This window comes from Cydia pomonella, chromosome 18 (genome assembly GCF_033807575.1).
Source record: "Cydia pomonella isolate Wapato2018A chromosome 18, ilCydPomo1, whole genome shotgun sequence".
Classification (NCBI taxonomy): domain Eukaryota; kingdom Metazoa; phylum Arthropoda; class Insecta; order Lepidoptera; family Tortricidae; genus Cydia; species Cydia pomonella.
The window spans coordinates 3,532,866-3,555,014 of NC_084720.1; the positions used below are offsets into that span (position 1 = coordinate 3,532,866).

Here is a 22,149-nt window from a genome sequence, read left to right on the forward strand (position 1 = left end):
TCCAACCACGGGCCGCTGGCGTATATACAACTACTTCTCGGGCGCGGCGCCCACATGCTACAAAGTTGAACTAAGCCCGCTGCGAGCGCTCCTGTCCTGGGGCGCCCTCGCCTGCAGCGCTTGAAGCGCCCTTGACCCTTCAACTGATAAGCCTGACGTATGAGACGCGCTGCGCGCATACCAATGTCAGGCGCTTACGGCGTCCTCGTACCTACTCAAAGAGGCGGGCGAAGGCCGACGTAAAGTCCTGGGCACCAATGGCACCCTCATATAACCTCATATAACGGGGCAACTTACAGGGCGCTCTGCTCGTGATCCGATGCTCTCGTCACGTAGTAGGTAGGGCAAACCTGGGCTATTCGTTGATACTTGGTTATTCAGTGATAGTCAGTTTTATTGTCTTTTAGCCGAGTTGCCCTGTAATTGCTTAAAACGATAAGAAATAGCACGAATGTGACTAATGTGGTGTAATATGGTTCCAAGTCATAAAATTACCAGGTAACTTGGCTAAAAGACAATAAAACTGACTATCACCGAATAACTATGTATCACCAAATAGCCAAGGTTTGCCCTACTTGATATACTTAATCGGGCGACGCCCGATATACGGTAGGTGGCGCGGATTTATTATGTAGTCGGTTTTTAGTTGTATAAAGTCCATCCTGAGGTTTACAGTTTGCAGAGATACAGAGAGAGAAAAATCGTGTGATGTACGGAACACTTGCAACGCGAGTCCAACTCGCACTTGACCGGTTTTTAGGGTTCCGCACCAAAAAGGTACAAAAGGAACCCTTATGGTACGACTCTGTCCGTCCGTCCGTCCGATTTTACGATTTTTACGACGTAAATTATCATATGCAAATTTTTAGTTCAATCGTAAATCGGCAAGTGGGTCAGATTTAGCTTCGAGGATTTGACCCACACTAATTTGCCCTGTTGCTATGTACCTTAGATCTATGTATTACAGACATCAATATTACCAATTAAAATAGCTTGTACAAATGTATCGGAATGACACACGCTATGAAAAGTCACGTGTCCATTTTCGTACATTAGAGGTCATCCATTAATTACGTCACACGAAATTCAATTTTTTTGACCGGAGGGGTCCTTGTCACAATTCCCCCTGGTGTGACGTCACGTATCGTCGCTATACTTACTCAAACTCGTATCTGATATACGTATCTAATATATAGATACGAGGTTGAGTAAGTATAGCGACGATATGTGGCAATTTCGTATTCAACAAAATTGACAATTCGAATTGGATACCTACTATTATTTTAATAGAAATATTTGTAATGAAAGCAATATTAGAAAGAAAGCAATTACGAATAAAACTTACTTACATGAATAAAACTAGTTATATAATATAACTGTAGAGCAATAAAGAAAAATAGAAACAATTTTCGGTGGCAGATGAAGTTAAAGTGACGTCACAAAGGCTGTGACTCCCTCCTCTCCCTTGCTTGTGACAAGATGATGCCCCACACCCCTCCCTCCCCTAAAAGTATGATGTAATGAATGGATGATCCCTTTTTGAATGGATGAATATTTGTAAACTTGGCTAGGCCCCCTCGCTAAGTAGCCGTAACCGGGTCACTTTTGACTGCTTTTTCAAATCAAATTGGACCAAAAATTCCATTTTGTGCAAAACTGAGGTATTGGTATTGGGTTTAATTATATTCAATGAAAAACGTTTTGATATACCTATATTTGTTTTTATTTGATAACTATAATAAACACCCCTATAATGGAACTGGCACCTGTAATGGGATGGTATAGACTATAGACAAATCCTGTAAAACAAGTTTATATTTCGTCAGGTGACAAGCACAACTTACTAATTACTTAAAAATAATTAAACAAAAATAAACTTTATTTTAGTAGTAATATGGTTCATTGTGGCTATGAACTTGTAGTGGTAATTAGTGAGTTTTGCTTGTCACCTGACGATTTGTTCTTTTGAAAATTAATGACGCGATGCATCCCATGACTGGAGCAAAAAACCATAGTTTTAATTGGTTAATAATATTGAAAGCAATTGCAGTAGCTTTCATTACATACATAGAAAACATACATATATACAATAAAAATCCGTTCTAAGCCATTTTTCTCAATTATTAATAACCTAGGAATTATTATATTTACTAGTTAATCTTACAAACTGATCACTCTTATTTTGTATGAGATTAAAATCCGATTCATTCATCATTCTTTTCACCTTAAACTGCGAGATCTATACTATAAGTATCAATCAGTACCCCTAGTGTAAATTTAATCGACATCATAAAGTGACGAACGCGTTTGCGTTTAGTCTCATTTTGTATAGGATTTTGAGTTTCCAAAACGTCCCGCTTGGCGCGCTCTTTCTAAATCCAATACAAAATGAGACTAAACGCAAACGCGTACGTCACGTTTCAAAATCGAATTTATTTACACTAGGGGTACAGGTGTATTGAAATCATTGAACTATTATTACTAAGTATGGAACCGACACAGAGAACCAGTATTTTGCGCCATCAGTTGTTGTTGTTTTGACAACAAACTATAGAAGCGGAGCGTGAATCTCGCGACCTAAACGCGTAAGCGCCATTAATCTTATGGCGCTTGCGACGTTTTAGTCGCGTCGTACAGGTGGCGATTGTGTCCATTTCATTGTCTCTTTATAGTAATAATAATTCAAATATCGAGAGAAAAAATATTATTTATTTACAATACCCCTCTCATACTAAATTGCATCTCTTATACTAAATCGTAATCTTTACAACAATTTGGAATACTTGGTACATAATACAAATAGTTGAATCAATTCAAATTGTCCAAACGAGGAAAACTCAGGTACATCGACAACATCAAAACTATCATCATCATCGTCTCCTAGCCGTTTTATATATAAATCTATAGATCGTGTCATTCACGAAGACGCGTGCCATGACTCTTAAAGTCATATTATTAAAGGTTACATTTGACAAATCTGTGCGTCATCGTGGATGACACGAACTATAATTTAGCAATAAAAACAGCGGTGGTTCCATTTTTATCACTTGTCACAATAAATAAATAAATAAATAAATATGAATGGACAATATTACACAAATTGACTAAGTCCCACAGTAAGCTCAATAAGGCTTGTGTTGAGGGTACTTAGACAACGATATATATAATATATAAATATTTATAAATACTTAAATACATAGAAAACACCCATGACTCAGGAACAAATATCCATGCTCATCACACGAATAAATGCCCTTACCAGGATTTGAACCCGGGACCATCGGCGTCGTAGGCAGGGTCACTACCCACTAGGCCAGACCGGTCGTCAAATGCCCGTCACTTTCGCGCTTATATACTTGTTAGGACGTGACAGCCATGATGACAAATGATAAAGAGCAGACTATCTTGGCCCTGCAGGTTACATCAGCCACACCGAGGTTTTATGGGAGAAATTATGTACGGACGTGACTCTGACTTTCTACATCGATATAAATACGCCGTTGTGCCATTTGACGTTGAAACTCTAGGTCCATGGGGTCCCAGCGCGCACAAGTTTTTTGGAGAAACCGCGAAACGTCTGGTTGACGTAACTGGTAACCGAAGAGCTGGCGGCTTCCTCGCTTAACGTATCAGTATTGCGATACAACGAGGAAATGCCGCCAGCATCCTTGGGTACAATGCCTCAAGGGGCTATTTTAGATATAAGCTAGTTATAGTAATCATCTGTATATATCATAAATCATTTATTTCGTGGTAAAACTTTATTTACATACAGAAGTATATATTTTACGAAAAAAATAAGGTTAAAACATACTGAAATAGTTTACCACGAAATGGGCTCGCCTCAGCATAATGCTGACCTGAAGGTCAGCGCTGATCTTCCGACGAGACCATTTGTGGGCCACGATTGCAACTGTACGGCACGGCCTCGTATAAACTGAACGCATCCACTAGCGACAGCTACTAGCGCCATCTAGTGACTAGTGTATGACAGATGACAGAAATGACAATGTCAGATAATCTAAAACGCCATGATAATATCCATTATGTATATTGTTATTATAAATAAAAAAATGTCTCAATACGACGTAAAATGGGACTTTATTTCAAGGAGTCACATTTGTTATAATGATTTAGAAATTGCACCATATATATAATCACAAAACAATTAATCACTAAAATAATAAAAAATCCCCTGTACTTATGTTACATCACAATGTCTTTATATCTATATAATTAATTAGTGATTAATTGTTATCGATATATCACAGTGGTTCTTGACCCAAGGACCCTGTGGCCCCCGAAAGCACCTGAACTGCCCTTTTTAGGGTTCCGTACGCAAAGGGTAAAACGGGACCCTATTACTAAGAAAGACTCCGCTGTCCGTCGGTCTGTCACCAGGCTGTATCTCATGAACCGTGATAGCTAGACAGTTGAAATTTTCACAGATGATATATTTCTGTTGCCGCTATAACAACAAGTACTATAAAGTACGGAACCCTCGATGGGCGAGTCCGACTCACACTTGTCCGGTTTTTTACTTCAACAGTTGCTGGTCCCTAGCAAAATACAAATGAACCACTTAAGAACCACTAATCCATCACTCAAATGCTTTTTGCATTCTAAGTTTTCCTATCGGGTGTTAGGGCAGCTTTGGTGATAGCGGCGGCAGGGGCCTCCACGCACACCCAGAGGATTCCAGCTCCAAGGAATGACAGGAAGATGGTTGCGCTCAGTACCGTCAACTGAAACAAACAAATCAATATTATCAGAAAATTCTACACAGATCGACCCAGTCTCACAGTAAACTCAATGGCAAACAAGCATACGGCCCGCCTGATGGTAAGCAGTGTCCGTAGCCTATGTACGCGTGCAACTCCAGAGGAGCTACATGCGCGTTGCCGACTCTAACACTCTACACCCTCGTTGAGCTCTGGCAACCTTAATCGCCGGTAGGAGCACAACAATATGAGTAGGGTCTAGTGTTATTTGACTGCGGTTTTCTGTAAGGGAGGTACTTCCCCAGTTGGGCCCTGCTCTAGATCTAGAATGACATCCGCCGTGCTGTGTCCTACCACACAAAGCGAGATGACATTCACAGTGCCCATACCTCTCTTTTGGACGTAGTTAAAGGACATACCCAGGTCCATAAGAACATACCCGGGTATAATTATATTTCTAACTACTTACATGCATAGAATCCATAACTCAGGAACAAATATTTGTGATAATCACACAAATAAATATTCCTGCATAATACATGAAAGTACAAATGGCGGACTTTATGGCAGAAGGCGTTCACTTCCAGCCAACTAAAAGCTTGCGGTGATGAAGGGTCGGACAGTTACAGACATAGCCCTGTAGGGCTACCAAACACCAGCGTCTTTTGAGTGTCGGCATATAGATGTTGACTATAAAGTCAGCGCTATGGAAAATGGCGTCACTGCGCAGTTTCGCCAACGTTGCGTCGAGCAGCAGTCATACAGTTGACTAGACGCTGACGCTAGCGAGATGCTAGTGTGGGGTCTCCCTTATTTGTCGAATGAATCAACTTGCGTAAATATGTGGCTTTCCATCACAGAACGGTCCTTATGCTTCAAGTGCAATAAGGAGTTCTTTATTTGAAATTCCAACAAAAATTCTAATAGCATGGTCCTTATTGCACATGAAGCATAAGGACTCTTCTCTGCTGCAGCTATATATGGCTATAGCTTCGTATGTGTGCTTGGCTGACTGTCCGTATGTTCTATTCTCTAGATCGCATTTCTCTACTGATTCTCGTGGAATTTTGTGCACAGCTCATTGGAATTAGAAAAGCGGTTTTACAAATTCTTCATTAAATTATCTATAATATTTACTTTTGAGAATGTTTCTGAGACTTATAATTTTTCTTCGACTGTAGGTTATTTGAACTAGGAAGTTTTTAGCAAACATTTCATTTTTGGTACAAGCTTTTATCGCTGACTGTACTTTTCTTTCCACAGGCAACTAATAATCATCGAGACAGTTCTAAAAACCCCAAACACATTTCAGGTTGCGTTGTTTTATCACAGATTTCCCATGTCCTCCTCCTGTCTCCATCATCCGATCCGACTTTTGGAGTATGCAAAATTTCAACTTAATCGAAAAAAAAGTGGATCAAATTTAGCTTTCAAGATTTAACCCATACAAACCTACATACATAATGCATACATATAACAAGGCAAGTTAAATAAAAACTTATGAAAAGCTGATGATGGTGAGAGCACCATCATCAGAAAATAAGAGACATAAAAAAATATTTGGCGTACTAAAACTGAATGGTTTAGCTTCGTTTGAAAATTATCTAATCTAAAAATATCCAGCCAGTATTTTTTTTTGTTTCCTTGTTTAAATTCGTTTCCTTGTCATTTAAGGTAAATTCAGCGAGTCTAGTGTACATATACTAATAAGTATCGTTCGTGCCATTCACGAAGACGCATGCCTTGACTCGTAATATCATGGTATTAAAGGTTAGATTTGAAAAATCTGCGCGTCATCGTGGATGACACGAACTATAGCTACACAATGTGATATTATGTAAAACAGCGTGGCAATGACCCCGTGTCGCATCTTGCGTAATAAGTACCTAATAGTGACGTTGGCTGTCATACCTGTACCATTAGTGTAAATTTAGTCGATAGCGAAACGTGACGTACGCGTTTGCGTTAAGTCCCATTTTGTATGGGTTTTTGAAAGTCAAAAATCTCATACAAAATGACACTTAACGCAAACGCGTACGTCACGTTTCGCTGTCGAAAATATTTACACTAGGGGTACTGGGTGCGTAGCTAACATGACAAACGTTTACGCTCCGAAACGAACGAAACGCAACTGTCACTGTCGCGCTAATATAGAAGAGTGATAGAGAGAGATGACTAGGCTACGCTAGCGTTAATAATTGGCATGTTGGCTTAGGCATATTGGAACTATTTATACATACACCAATAATCCAAGCACCTAATTAAATTAGTTAAAATTAACTGTATTATTCAATGCGGTTTGGATGCTGCGCACCTAATCACTCGACTACCGTGTGCCTTGTCTCGTAGTCGCTAATTAAAAAAACACATTTTAAGATTATTTATGTAAACTTGATGACCGGTTACTCTGTCGGTTCGAATCCCCTGAGATATTTTGAATAATCGTTTAAATAATCTCTAACCTGTAACACAAAGAATAGACTTCACAAATAATATTTGTTGGTAGGTAAAGTATGTATGTATGGTGAAGATAAATTGATACAGGGTGGCCAAATAAGAAGTATACATTTTGTTTTTAAATTTTAACTGTATTAAGTTAAAAAATTATTAGGTATTGTTTTAAAAATATATTCTTCAGGGTTGGCAAATTCATGCGAAACATAATGTCTGACATATGTCCACCTCTAACAGCAGGCAAATGTAAGCCCTTATCATCCCAATTTTCAGCATCTATTCGCACCTTTTTGGCATTATCTTAGTACATTTGTGTCGAATAGTCGGTTTTAACTGTTTAAATTTCATCAGCTCGTTACCATAGACACGTAATTTTAGATAGCCCCACAGAAATAAGTCAAGAGCAATCACTGTCACTTTTTTTCAAAATTAACGAGCAAACAACGTGTTTTAAACAACAGAAACATTTGAGATAAAACTGCTTGCTGCTAGTGGTATACATTTGGCAGAAATTATCTTCCGTATACAATTGCCAACCCTGAATAATATATTTATGAAAAAATATTTAATAAAATTTCCACTTATTGTAATTAAAATTTTAAAACAAAGTGTATCATTCTTATTTGTCCACCCTGTAGTTTCGTTATTCTTGCTCGTTTATTTCCAAACATGCCATGACATTATGACATGATATCAATATTATGACAGTTATCGATAATATGAGGATAAACTAAATATCGGAAGGACCACTAGCGTTGCCTTGTTCGTGCTAGAAAAAAAAACTAGGTCTAATAATAAAATGCTTAATAAAATGACTACTATTCGCTGCGTACAGTCACGTCTGAAAATATCGATACGAAAAATGAGCCAAAAATATGTATACACAACCTTAATATATGGGCAATAAAGTCGTGTATACATATTTTTGGCACTTTTTTGTATCGATATTTTCAGACGTGACCGTACATGTCTGTGGCGCTGCCCTAGTGGGTGTGCGACATAATGATTATTTGACAGTCAGACAGCAGCTGCCAATTAGTGTCAATATGTCGTCCTATGAAAGTTCGTATTAATAAGAGAGAGAGAGAGAGAGAGAGAAAATACAAAAACTTGTTTTTAAAACAATCCATCCGTACCTATTCGAGGAATAGACAACATTCGTAAAAGAAGAAAAATCCGACTACTCGAGAATCTCGTCTTTGAATTCAATAAAGATAAATAATTAGAAAAAAACTCTAACCTAAAAATATCTTTGGCGGGCGATTAATTAGTAATGGTGTTGCCATTATTATCTACAAAAACTACTTATTTTAGAATTCGCGTACAAATTATTTTGTATGAAATTAGCGAAAGAACTCAAATACAGAGGATATCTTAATTACGCGTACAATACAATACAAATCCTCTTTATTGCACAACCTCTGAAAAAATGTACATGGAAACACATATAATACATGAAGATAGAGGTAAACAACAGGCGGCCTTATCGCTACAGAGCGATCTCTTCCAGACAACCTTTAGCATAATTAATTTTTAAAATAATCTCCGACGTCTTCGAGCCGAGGCAACGACAATGCTGTCTTCGAAACGTCGGAGGTAATTTTAAAACAATTTACGTATATACGTGATTAAGTCCCATCTTCATAGAAAATACTGTGTACAAATCGTGAAAGTTAAATCAATAGAGTTGCCAGCAACAGTATACAATAAGATGTGATTTGAATTACTTAAGGTCAGGGTCTATGTCAGGGTCTAATTACGTACGCTACAGACGAGCCCTTGAGTCAAGAACAATAGCTTACATGTAAATGTAAGAAAAAAAGCGGCTAAGGGCGAGTCAGACTCGCCCATAAAAGATTCCGTACCATTTATGACGTATTAAAAAAACTACTGGCTTTTCCAGCTACATGCTGAGTTGTGACCCTTTTATGGCATTTTGCGCTAAATGTTAATTCATCGTATTGTTAACATGTTTTTGTCATCCGTGTCTGTTTTGTCATAAATAAATGTATTTTCTTTCTTCTTTCTTTCTTTCTTACTTACTAGATCTCGTTCAAACCAATTTTTGATGGAAACTTGCATGGTAATGTACATCATATATTTTTTTTAGTTTTATCGTTCTCTTATTTTAGAAGTTACAGGGGGGGGGGGCACACATTTTAACACTTTGGAAGTGTCTCTCGCGCAAACTATATACGGTTTAGAAAAAAAATTAGAAACCTCAATATCATTTTTGAAGACCTATCCATAGATACCCCACACGTACGGGTTTGATGAAAATTTTTTTTGAGTTTCAGTTCTATGGGGAACCCCCAAAATTCATTGTTTTTTTTTTCTATTTTTATGTGAAAATCTTAATGCGGTTCGCATAATACATCTACTCACCAAATTTCAACAGTATACTCGTAGTTCGTATAGTTTGGGAAAAAAGTGGCTGTGACATACGGACGGACAGACATGACGAATCCATAAGGGTTCCGTTTTTTGCCATTTGGCTACGTAACCCTAAGGAAGATTCGAAATTTGATAATTTGGATAGTATTTAGACATCAACGACCCATGAATATAACCCGTTGGTATAAATTAGTGGTCGCGAGATCATCCAACCATGCTTAATTTAATGATATTTTTTGTAATAGGATAAGGATATTTTTTATTAAGAATGGCAAACAGATTCCAAATATAATAAAACCGGCCAAGAGCATGTCGGGCCATGCTCAGAGTAGGGTTCCGTAGTTACTCTTCCGTCACAATAAGCTAAACTGGAGCTTAAAGACGAGTTGGAGGCGTTGGAGTTTGACGACCGGTCTGGCCTAGTGGGTAGTGACCCTGCCTACGAAGCCGATGGTCCCGGGTTCAAATCCTGGTAAGGGCATTTATTCGTGTGATGAGCATGGATATTTGTTCCTGAGTCATGGGTGTTTTCTATGTATTTAAGTATTTATAAACATTTATATATTATATATATCGTTGTCTAAGTACCCTCAACACAAGCCTTATTGAGCTTACTGTGGGACTTAGTCAATTTGTGTAATAATGTCCTATAATATTTATTTATTTATTTATTTAAAGTATAGTAAATTGTTAACCAAGGGATGAAACGTTCACCCGAGTTAAACAAATAGGCAAATTTGCATAATCAGTACCTAATTAAAGTAAGTCTTTTTACTATGAATACTTTTAGACTTTTTGCGATAACTCAAAAACAGCTAAACTGATCATATCCGCTGTAGTTTTCATTTAATGTCTTTCTTAAGCTCTACTTCCAAATTTTTTTTCATATTTTTTGAACCTATGGTTCAAAAGTTAGAGGGGTGGGACACATTTTTTTTTCTTTCGGAGCAATTATCTCCGAATATATTCACTTTATCAAGAAATGTTTGTTGAAGACCCCTATTAGTTTTGAAGACCTTTCCAACGATATCCCACACTGTAGGGTTGAAGCAAAAAAATGTTCACCCCCACTTTACGTGTAGGGGAGGTACCCTAAAAAAAATTTAATTTTTAGATTTTATTGTACGACTTTGTCGGCTTTATTGATTTATACATCCATGCCAAATTTCAGCTTTCTAGCACTAACGACCACGGAGCAAAGCCTCGGACAGACAGACAGACAGACAGACGAACATGGCGAAACTATAAGGGTTCCTAGTTGACTACGGAACCCTATAAATGATCTTCAACAATACCATTTAAGTAATAAATATTTGCAAACAAAATATTATATTTATAAAACCTGTCCACAGAACATTAAAATAATTCAAAAAACTATTCGTGCGTCAATAATAAAAAGAAATCCTAAATAATAAAATCTAATTTGAGACTAGTTCACATTTAGTTACGATGTAGGTGTTTTATTAAAAATAAGGTTCTTAAATTCATTTTTATTGTTTAGACTAGTTTGAAGCATAAACCAGCGTAATTTTTAGGGTTCCGTAGCTAAAATGGCAAAAACATTACCCTTATAGTTTCGTCATATCCGTCTGTCCGGCCGTCTGTCTGTATTCACTCGATAAAGTTAAAATGAAAGGTAGATTCTATTATAATTCAATAAATATTACGTAAGACATATTATTAAGAATCTTTAACTACCTATGTATTTGATTTGAAATCGACGATCGCATAATATAATCAATAATAATGGATAGTTTGCAATTATTAAGTTATTTCGAAGAGATTGTTATTATCTCAAAAAAATATATAAAATTATAGTAGCACATCATTTTGCAGAGAACTTTCTCGAGAATATTCGTTTGATACGGCCACGGGCGCGTTCCAGGGTTAGCCTTTAATAGATTAGAAAAATAAAGTATGAGGATTTACATGCGCCGGAGGCCTCAGGAGAGTACACGAGACCGGACAGTCGGGTAGTCCTTAAGTAGTTAACAAATTAATCATGAGAAAATTATGAATATTATGATAATGTTATCACTGGAACGCCAATAAAAAAACCGGTAGAGTGCGAGTTCGTTTTACTCGCGCATCATGGGTTCCGTAGAAACTTTGAATTATCTCGTATAACAATAAAGGCGAAAGACTTCTGATCAGAAGTACCTATACTATTTATAATTGTGTACAGCTCCGTCCTATACGCAAATTGTCTAGCGATGCACGTATGTTGGTTTTTCGAGGATAATTCTTTATCAAGTGAACCGATTTTCTAAATTGTTCCTTTATTTGAAAAAAAAACGTGTCTTTAATGTAATCCCATAGACATTTCAAATGTAATAAACACATGTAAAGTTGGTTAAATTGTAAAAAATGTTTTTTATTAATTAAAAAAAAGTTATAAAGACAGAGGTCTGATTATATTTTTCCTGTAAAATTTATAGTAATGTTAATATTATATAAAAATTTCATAGTTTTTCTTCGGTAAACTTCGGAGATACGGGGGGGTAGATATTTTTTTCACATTTTCCTTCATAAATCTTTTTGTGTCATCATAAATGTTTTGGAATGTACAATTTTAGTTCTTTCAAATAATATGCAACTTGACCTAGTCACTAGACTTTGAAATTTTGCCCTCTCTTCATGTTGGGTATTAATAATAGTTTACAAAAAAAATTTAAATAATACTTTCAATGGGTTACCGTAGTTCATCATTATTCCGAATTTCAAATCGTTCGCTATAGTGGTTCCCGAGATATTTAGCGATGTGACAAACAGACAGAATCGCACCATAAAGATTTATTTTGTACCTTTTTGGTACGGGACCCTAAAAGCATCGGTACGACCATATTAATGCATCTATAATCTGCATAACTAGTTTAAATTCTAAACTAGTTATGCAGGTTATATTTGACGAGCTCTTTCGATCCTAAAAGGAGAAAAAGAGTTTCTCAATTGGTCCATATAATTTTTTGTACAGTCTATGAAAAATTGGAACATAAAAATAATCAGACACCTTTTTTTCTATGAGCATCAAACTAACTCCTAGTTCTAAGTAGAAATAACAATACTTTCTACCTGAGAAAAAAGTGTCGTTTACAACTAACTGATTATTATTATCAAAGAGAATTTGAAATAGATGTGGATTTTCAAAGAAAACTTTGTAGCCACAGTAAATTTACTGCCATCTTTCGACACATGATTAAAACTTTTAGAACGCCATTTGCTAAGAATGGCCCATAGGAAACCCGGCCATTCCACGCCCACCACGCCACGGTTTTCGACTTTGCCGTTATAATCTACATACTCTGCCACTACACATGTCAGATACTTCGGACATGTGATGCGACGTGGAGATCATGCCATGGAGAGACTTGTTGTTCAGGCGCATCAATGGCTGTAGGTCAAGAGGATGTTCCCCAATTCGTTGGACGGATAAGATAAAAGCCTTTACCCCACTTAACACATAATGCCAGAGAAGCATCTGCCAGGGAGAACTGGCGTAGAATCGTTCGTCGTTCAACGTGACCACGACTGTTCTGCCAATAGTAATTCGACGGAGATGAAGAGTCACAACACATCTACTGATGATTGCACAGGGGCAGTGACTGCAGCGACGGGACCAAGTTGGAATGCTCCCTTTGAGGCTTGATCACTCCACTCAGATTCAGATTTTTATTCATAAAACATAGTATTTTACATGTCAAAATTAGGTTGGTACATAAAACAATTTCTTTACAGAAAATTTGGCACATAAGTTAAATAGGCGTTTAACAGGTACATATACATATTATTTTTTAATGTCTGCAAGTATTATTTTCTAAGTATTAGGTACAAAAACAAACAGGTTTAGTTTAGAATTTGATATCGCTTCGTACTAGTTTTAACTCGACTGGTAGTGAGTTATATAATTTTGCACCCATGACCCCAAGCGACCCTCGAGTCTTTGCGACTCACTCTCAGCCACACCACTATGGCGTGATAGTAGTTGTTCCACTCTGACACTAAACATCTACTGAAGATCATACGTACCACATAGTAATCTGTCATATGCACAGGAGCAGTAACTGCGCCGACGAGACCACGTTGGAACAGGGTATGTAACAGGAACGCTGCGTATGAAACTCTGCCGCTCCACGCCCAGCCACGCCACTCCACTATGCCGCGGTACACTCCTGCATAACGTAAAAAGGTTTCATTATGCTGGTGCTCAAACGATACAATCGCACCTAAATAGACTAGTTATAATCAAGTTATAATCCAGTTGCAAAAAACAATGACAATTTTATGAATGAATTTTGCAGCTCGCTGTTCTCAAAAACAGCAGCACACGCCAAACACACAAACACATCTGATAATAAACAGCACCAAACACGTCGGAAACACTAGCGTGTATAACGTACCGTGTAGTGCATTAAGAATACTCTGACTAGATCACCACTGTAGTGGTTTGGTAAGGATATCATGACTGGTCAGACGATGTTAAGGAACGAATGCTTCCAGCGTCACAAGTCCAGTCACCGCGGGATGAGCAGGAGTATTTATATGCAACTTGACATTCCATTATTACATTGAACCTTTACTTTAAAACCAACTTACCTTCTAGCTTAAAGACGCAACTAATGATAAACAGCACCACACACGTCTGAAACACCGGTTTGTACAGCGCCGCGTACAATACACGGAGAGGCGCCGCCGCTCGTGCACCGTCCGGATAGAACAGACCTCCAGATAGGATCACACCCACGGCTAAGGGGAACAGCAGCCACACAATCCATTTGTATTTCTGAAAGGAAAAAAGCTGATTAAGATAGGAAGTCATAACGAAAAAACGGGTTTTCAATAAAGGGTTCAGAATCAGAAGGACAGAATGCAGAAGAATTGATAAGAGTTAAAAAGATTCAGGTCATCCTTAAATTCTATCTCTCATCCTTAAAATCTGTCTGTTAAAGAAGTAGACGAAGTCAATCTATAAAGTAAGTAACTTCATTATATGCCTTAAACCTTCTGAGACTTTGATCATCTCACAAATATAAAGGACGGTGAAGTGCGTCCAATCTATACATTTCTTCACCTTAATCTAATCGGTTGCAATAAGGTGAGAAAATGTATACATCTTTATGAAATCGACTGTTGAATACCTGTACTAAGAGTAAGCAGCCAGTATGAATTCGTAATTTGTGGTGCGAGAATAAGGTAAACTATTTCATGAGTTTATGGCTGTTTAGGCGTATGCTTTTGGTCAAAGTACCTTAAATCTGCTCATATCCTACCCCTCCTGCTGCCAGTAGTACGTCAGGAAACCACCAGCCACCCCCAACGTGTAGGTGGACAATTTCATGCAGCTCCAGACGTAAAGGAGACAGTACCTTAAATCTGCTCATATCTTTGCCCTCCTGCTGCTAGTACATCAGGAAACCACCAGCCAGCCCCAACGTGTAGGTGGACAGGTTCATGTGGCCCCGGATGTAAAGGAGACAGTCCTTAAATCTGCTAATGTCTTTGGCCTTCTGCTGCTAGTACATCAGGAAATCACCTGCCAGCCCCAACATGTAGGTGGACAGGTTCATGTGGCCCCGGACGTAGAGGAGAGAGTACCTTAAATCTGCTCATATCTTTCCCCTCCTGTTGCCAGTAGTACGTCAGGAAACCACCAGCCAGCCCCAACGTGTAGGTGGACAGGTTCGTGTGGCCCCGGATATAGAGGAGGCGGAAGGTGTCGTCGGTTGCGTAGAGGTTGCGGTACTTTCTGAAAGAACAGGTCATTGGTGTCATTACATTAATCTTTCTTATCCCGGAACATGGAATCTGAGCAGAACGTTTTAAATTCTAATTAATTGAAATTGAAATCTGATACTAACTAACGCGAAAACGTGAATCCACAAAGATAAATTTAAAGGTATCCTAAATATAAATATCAGGAAGACTAGATGGATTTTTTGTTCTTTGCTCCCATTACAGATTTCAAATAATTGAATTGAAATTTAACGATGACTTCTTTTAAAGAAATGTATATCTGAATCGGTGTAGGCAAACATTTATAGCTATTTCACAGAGGACCAAGATTATGACAAAAAAATAAGCATGTTTTTTAGCTTGCAAAACGTGCGAATTCTTACTTTATTACCCGGCCTAGTAGCTCAACTAACAGGCATCTTAATAACTTGTGTAGAACAGATGATTATATGACAACACAATGAAAATTCTGCCAGTGGGTGACCAGCAATGACAGCTGCAGCATGAAGAGAGTGCCGCCACGGGCCAAAAATCACTTCAGTATTAACGGTTTTGAATGTGGATCATTGAAAACTGTTATGTATTGTTAAACAAACATAAACATCGATTTAATGTCACTTCAGTATTAACAAACAAGACAATAGATATTCGAATAGCAACTTACTCAGGCGACTGTATGACAACAGCGTCAAGATCCTGCCAGTAGGTGTGTGCAGCCGTGATCAGCAGAGACAACAGCAGCATGAAAAGCAGCGCCGCCGCGCGCCGGGGAGCGCTTCGGATCACCACACAGATGAGCAAGCCTAGGCAGAATAGCTGCGTGTCCGCTGCCAAATACCTGGACAAGAATGAAGTTTTTGGAAACCTTTTACTAAGTAGTATGGCCCGGACAAATACGTCGTTTTTGAGATTTCTGATATATGAGTTTTTGTTTCAATCACAAAGGCACTCAAAAAGTACTGTAGGGCTATGATGATCGGCTCTTTATCATTTGTCACCATGCCTGTCACATACTAACAAGTATGTAAGCGCGAAAGTGACGGCCATAGCGACAAGTGATAAAAATAGAACCATGCTGCCAACGCAGAACTATATAACTATATAAGTTTTTAGCGAAAAAAACTCATTTTTGGTACAAGCTTTTATCGCTGACTGAACTTTTGTTTCCACAGGAAACGAATAAAAATTGAGACAATTCTAACAATCTCATCATAATTACTTTGCGTTGTTTTATCACAGAGTTCCACCATGGCCACCTCCTGTTTCCATCATCAGATCAGGTCCGTGTCATCATAATATTGCATTGTCATCCACTTTACATATATATGCAAAATTTCAACTCAATCGGAAATCGGGAAGCTTCCAAACATGACCGACACCAACTTACATATGAACATACATACTAACAGGGCATATTAAATAAAAGCTTATAAAAAGGAAAAAGCGGCCAAGTGCGAGTCGGACTCGCGCATGAAGGGTTCCGTACCATTTAAGACGTATTAAAAAAAAATCTACTTGCTAGATCTTGTTCAACATTTTACCACTTTGGACACACATTTTACCACTTTGGAACTGTCTCTCGCGCAAACTATTCAGTTTAGAAAAAAATGATGTTAGGAACCTAAATATCATTTTTGAAGACCTATCCGTGTGGGGTATATAGTATGGGTTTGATGAAAAAATTTTTTTTTTAATTTATTGACGTATTAAAAAAAAACTATTCACTAGATCTCGTTCAAACCAATTTTCGGTGGAAGTTTGCATGGTAATGTATATCATATATTTTTTTTAGATTTTTCATTCTGTTATTTTAGAAGTTACAGGGGGGGGGACACACATTTTTTCACTTTGGAAGTGTCTCTCGCGCAAACTATTCAGTTTAGAAAAAAATTATATTAGAAACCTAAATATCATTTTTGAAGACCTATCCATAGATACCCCACACGTATGGGTTTGATGAAAAAAATTTTTTTTTTAAATTTTTATGACGTATTAAAAAAAAACTACTTACTAGATCTCGTTCGAACCAATTTTCGGTGGAAGTTTGCATGGCAATGTATATCATATATTTTTTTTAGATTTTTCATTCTGTTATTTTAGAAGTTACAGGGGGGGGGACACACATTTTTTCACTTTGGAAGTGTCTCTCGCGCAAACTATTCAGTTTAGAAAAAAATGATATTAGAAACCTAAATATCATTTTTGAAGACCTATCCATAGATACCCCACACGTATGGGTTTGATGAAAAAAATTTTTTTTTTAAATTTTTATGACGTATTAAAAAAAAACTACTTACTAGATCTCGTTCGAACCAATTTTCGGTGGAAGTTTGCATGGCAATGTATATCATATATTTTTTTTAGATTTTTCATTCTGTTATTTTAGAAGTTACGGGGGGGGGACACACTTTTTACCACTTTGGAAGTGTCTCTCGCGCAAACTTTTCAGTTTAGAAAAAAATGATATTAGAAACCTCAATATCATTTTTAAAGACCTATCCATAGATACCCCACACGTATGAGTTTGATGAAAAAAGATTTTTTGAGTTTCAGTTCTAAGTATGGGGAACCCCCAAAATTTATTGTTTTTTTTCTATTTTTGTGTGAACATCATAATGCGGTTCATAGAATACATCTACTTACCAAGTTTGAACAGTATAGCTTTTATAGTTTCGGAAAAAAGTGGCTGTGACAGAATCGGACAGACAGACGGACATGACGAATCTATAAGGGTTCCGTTTTTTGCCATTTGGCTACGGAACCCTAAAAATGCGTGGCAGAAAATGGATCGAAGATTGATAATGATGAGCTTACTGAGATCTTGATACATACTTAATTTGGTATGAATAAGTCACACTATGTACTTAATTAGAGAAGGAGTTTGTATAGAGTAAGAGCGCTGGTGGAGTGCTGATGGTAGTATAGGGTAAGGTCCAAAGCAAATTCGGACCCCGACGCGATCGAATTAAGTTTTTATCGTAGAAAACCATCGTGAGAAAAATTACACACATCACCTTCTCGTGAGAGGTAGCCAATGCCCTGCTGTGGAACATATACTGATTGACGCTTTCAATGCGGATCAAACGAAGACCAATAACAGAAAACCTATAAAATATTTTTAATACAGTTGCTCAAAAAGTGCTACTTTACGTAGCTGTTTAGCGTGCGGAAAGTTGCATTTCGCGAACTAGTGCTTTTTACTTTTCCACTTGTTCCAATTCATGACTACTTATTGATGAGTGTTAATGTTAGTTTCCTTTTAAAGTTATAATCTACGTAAAAACCTGCTGTTAATGTAAAAATAATAAATATAACCATATTTCATATTGTATTACTTACCTCTTCATCATTATAACACGTTTATTTTTTAATATTGAATATTGAAAAACCGTTCTTAACAATTTGTCTGAATGGAACGGAATAGCTGCCGAAACGCCTGTCAAAGCAGAGGCGTTTTTCTTAGTGCAAGAATGTTTTAAGTTTCCAAAGGCAACATTCGATATTGTTTTTATTCAATTTAAATATACCATACACAAATAATCGTAAATAACGATACTTAGGTAATAATGGTATAATATTTTATGTTTACCATTGTGTCTGTCTTATAGAACATGCATAAAAAAGTACTTGTTGCTTTTCTTATTTTTTCGCAACTGTATTAAAAAACGTCGTTCGATACACGTGCGGAAATGTCTTTCTTCACTCGTCCCGAGTCTTGTCACTCGCCTACGGCTCGTGGCAAGATATCTCGGTACTCGTGATGTCATACTTTCCGCACTAGCATCGAAATGTACTATTGACTATTTGATTGAAAACCGTTCTATTCAATGTATTAGAGTTAAGTTATGGTGAGTTGTACGATAACCATTTCGCTGAACACTCATGATGTGCAAATTGGTCAGCTCTTAAGGTCTTCTTCGTGGACCTTTGCTTCATCCATACTAACAACCTGTATAGTTTGATAACTCACCAAGCCTGCGGAGCGCAGTGGGCATCCCCGTACACATAGTTATTGATGTACAAGACATGTGCCCACCAGTACTGTCGACAGGCCTCGGCCTCCGCACCGACCACTAGGCCCCACAAGGGCCCGCTGCCCAATCGGCGCATCCATGTGGAAATAGTGGCCAGCACTAGTGCGTATGTAGGAGTTAATCTGAAAAAGTTTAACGGTGTTAATTACTAAAAGTGTGGAGTGGACCAAGAAAGAGGAAGGTATAATACAGAATTGGTATTTCATGCAGTATGTTCATGCACGAAACGTAAAGAAATAATCTCGCAATATCTCTTGATCGGAGCAATAAACGGGCGCTCTAGAATCACGATTATATATTACTTCGGGAACTCTAAGATACGCTATAGTTAGGTAATAGGTATGACCAAGATAGCGCAACATTATTTGGGCAGCAAGAGTATACTGTGAACTTCCCCGACTGGAATTACGGTCGAAGATAGAACTTCAGTCAATTCTGTATATTAAGTAGGTATTAAATTTATGTTTCTGGCTACCCCCGTCCCATAGATCGCAGTGCATTGAATGTTGCAGCATAGCGATTGAGTTTAAGACATAAATATTTACATTATAACATTTGAAACGTTCGCGTTTAGTACATAATATAAAATCATAATTTTAGCGGGTAAGGGTAAACCCCTTAATCATGAACCTAAACAAATCCTTCTTAAATTTTGACCATTTCAAACATACACAAATGTCAAAATGTAATGAATTTATATACGTTTAAGATACAATTATGAGTACTTGAGGAGATAACAAGTAATTTTGTAAAAGAACAGCATTTCCCAATGTCGACAACTAAAATTACCTATTAATTATGTAAATACCTACTTATAGTTAACGTAACGACATTAGCAACTTAGCCTTGACACTCATTAACCTTAACTTTGGAAAACTTTGATATGCCATAACTGTGATGTGTACACGCGTACAACCTCAATGATAATAAGCGGCTACCGCAGCTTACGGACACTTGCAATTCCTGTTTAGTCACAAGAACTTTCCCAACCCTTTGAGTACACAAGGATTCCCTGTGTTGACACTGCTGGCATCGCCTGTCCCTTGCTTAATGCATTAATGCAAACTAAACTAAACTAGTGCAAGTATCTCAATTACTCTCGACTCTTGTTGGCCTTTTTAGATGTTTTCTTTTCAAGGATGTTAATTAAGTACTGTTATTATTCATGTTGGCGACAAGCCCGCCGCCGCATCGAATTAACTCCACAGCAACAGCGATGACGTCCACCGTCACGTCACCGGACCGGTTAGCCCGCGACGGGGACCGGGGCCGGTCCGCGGGGGGACGGCCAGAATCGAACTTACGGCTCGCGGAACGCACACATATCGCGTCGCGCCAAAAATAATTATAAAAATACCTCTCTGTAACTATCAGTAATTAAATTAGTGTATACAGTCCGCTATAGTTTTATTCAGCAGTCTAGATATCCTGGATTCGACATACTACACGAATTAGGCACTAGACGCAACATATGGTCCTTCGAGCCGGATGTTCGATTCTGGCCGTCCCCCCGCGGACCGGCCCCGGAACACTTCTGGAACAGGTTCTCCAACGAGTACGTTACTGGCCTGCAACAGAGAACCAAATGGCAGAGCTCAAGGGGCTACCTCGACGTCGGAACCATGGTGGTAATCAAGGACAAGAACTTACCGCCGCTTATGTGGCTCCTCGGCCGCATCGTTCAAGTGCTGCCTGGCAGAGATGGCGTCGCAAGAGTAGCCGACATAAGGACGAAAAAGGGAGTCATTCGTCGGGCCTTCAATACAATTTGTCCTCTACCCATACAAGATCTTGAAGACCCAAGCTCTTCAACGCCGGGAGTATATGTTGGCGACAAGCCCGCCGCCGCATCGAATTAACTCCACAGCAACAGCGATGACGTCCACCGTCACGTCACCGGACCGGTTAGCCCGCGACGGGGACCGGGGCCGGTCCGCGGGGGGACGGCCAGAATCGAACTTACGGCTCGCGGAACGCACACATATCGCGTCGCGCCAAAAATAATTATAAAAATACCTCTCTGTAACTATCAGTAATTAAATTAGTGTATACAGTCCGCTATAGTTTTATTCAGCAGTCTAGATATCCTGGATTCGACATACTACACGAATTAGGCACTAGACGCAACATTCAATAGAATTGCATTTTACAGCTACAGGAAAAGGTGTGCCTCACCTCTAATCTCCGACGGTGCACAGACCTTTTCTTCTTAATAAACTGTCGCTGCAACAAATATCTGTCAAGATACTGTGGCCAATGATGTTCATAAAGAATGATATGGCTAAGCTATCATTAGCTAACATATGCTAAAGGCAAGTAACTAGGCTGCCGTTGGACAGAATCAATTTGAATGAGGACCCATACCTCAGCTACCGCGGCAGAATGCCCTTGGGCCACTGGCTTCAAGACATGGAGTGGCGTTCGATCAGTTCGATGTGTATTTGAAAATTGTAGACCAACAGGAACATGGTTGTTATAGGCCATGGCCTGTTTTGAGTATTCAATACCTCAACCACTTTAACAATACCCACCCAGTGGCTTTCGAAGTGGAACTTTAGAGTGCAGGTCAAGAGGAAGTTGCTTTGTTGGTGAAGTTGGAGGAGGCTGTTAAACGGCAAAATTTGTTTGAATCTTCATACTTTAACTACCGCAGCAGCACACCTTTAGGCCACTGGCTCCATTAAAAGGAGTGTCGTTCGGTGTGGATCTGAAGAATGTAGCCCAATAGGAAGCTGGGCATCACGAAGAACATGTGGGTGTCAGGACCATTATTGGTCAGAATCTGTATCCATATCTTAATCACCGCAGCGGCACGC

At 38.4% G+C, this 22,149-nt stretch overlaps 1 protein-coding gene across 1 annotated transcript in view; it reads right to left on the reverse strand.

The window, feature by feature from the left end:
* Positions 1–3,873: 3,873 nt before the first annotated feature.
* The window catches only part of LOC133527814 (nose resistant to fluoxetine protein 6-like), an 86,369-nt gene continuing 68,093 nt past the window's right edge, over positions 3,874–22,149 (reverse strand). The window contains exons 7-12 of the mRNA XM_061864993.1: positions 19,270–19,455; positions 15,964–16,137; positions 15,162–15,312; positions 14,163–14,349; positions 13,596–13,738; positions 3,874–4,745 (exon numbers count right to left, since the gene is read on the reverse strand). Of these exons, the coding sequence (XP_061720977.1) occupies positions 4,623–4,745; positions 13,596–13,738; positions 14,163–14,349; positions 15,162–15,312; positions 15,964–16,137; positions 19,270–19,455 (964 nt within the window). The 3' untranslated portion in view covers positions 3,874–4,622. The remainder of the gene's footprint in view (positions 4,746–13,595; positions 13,739–14,162; positions 14,350–15,161; positions 15,313–15,963; positions 16,138–19,269; positions 19,456–22,149) is intronic.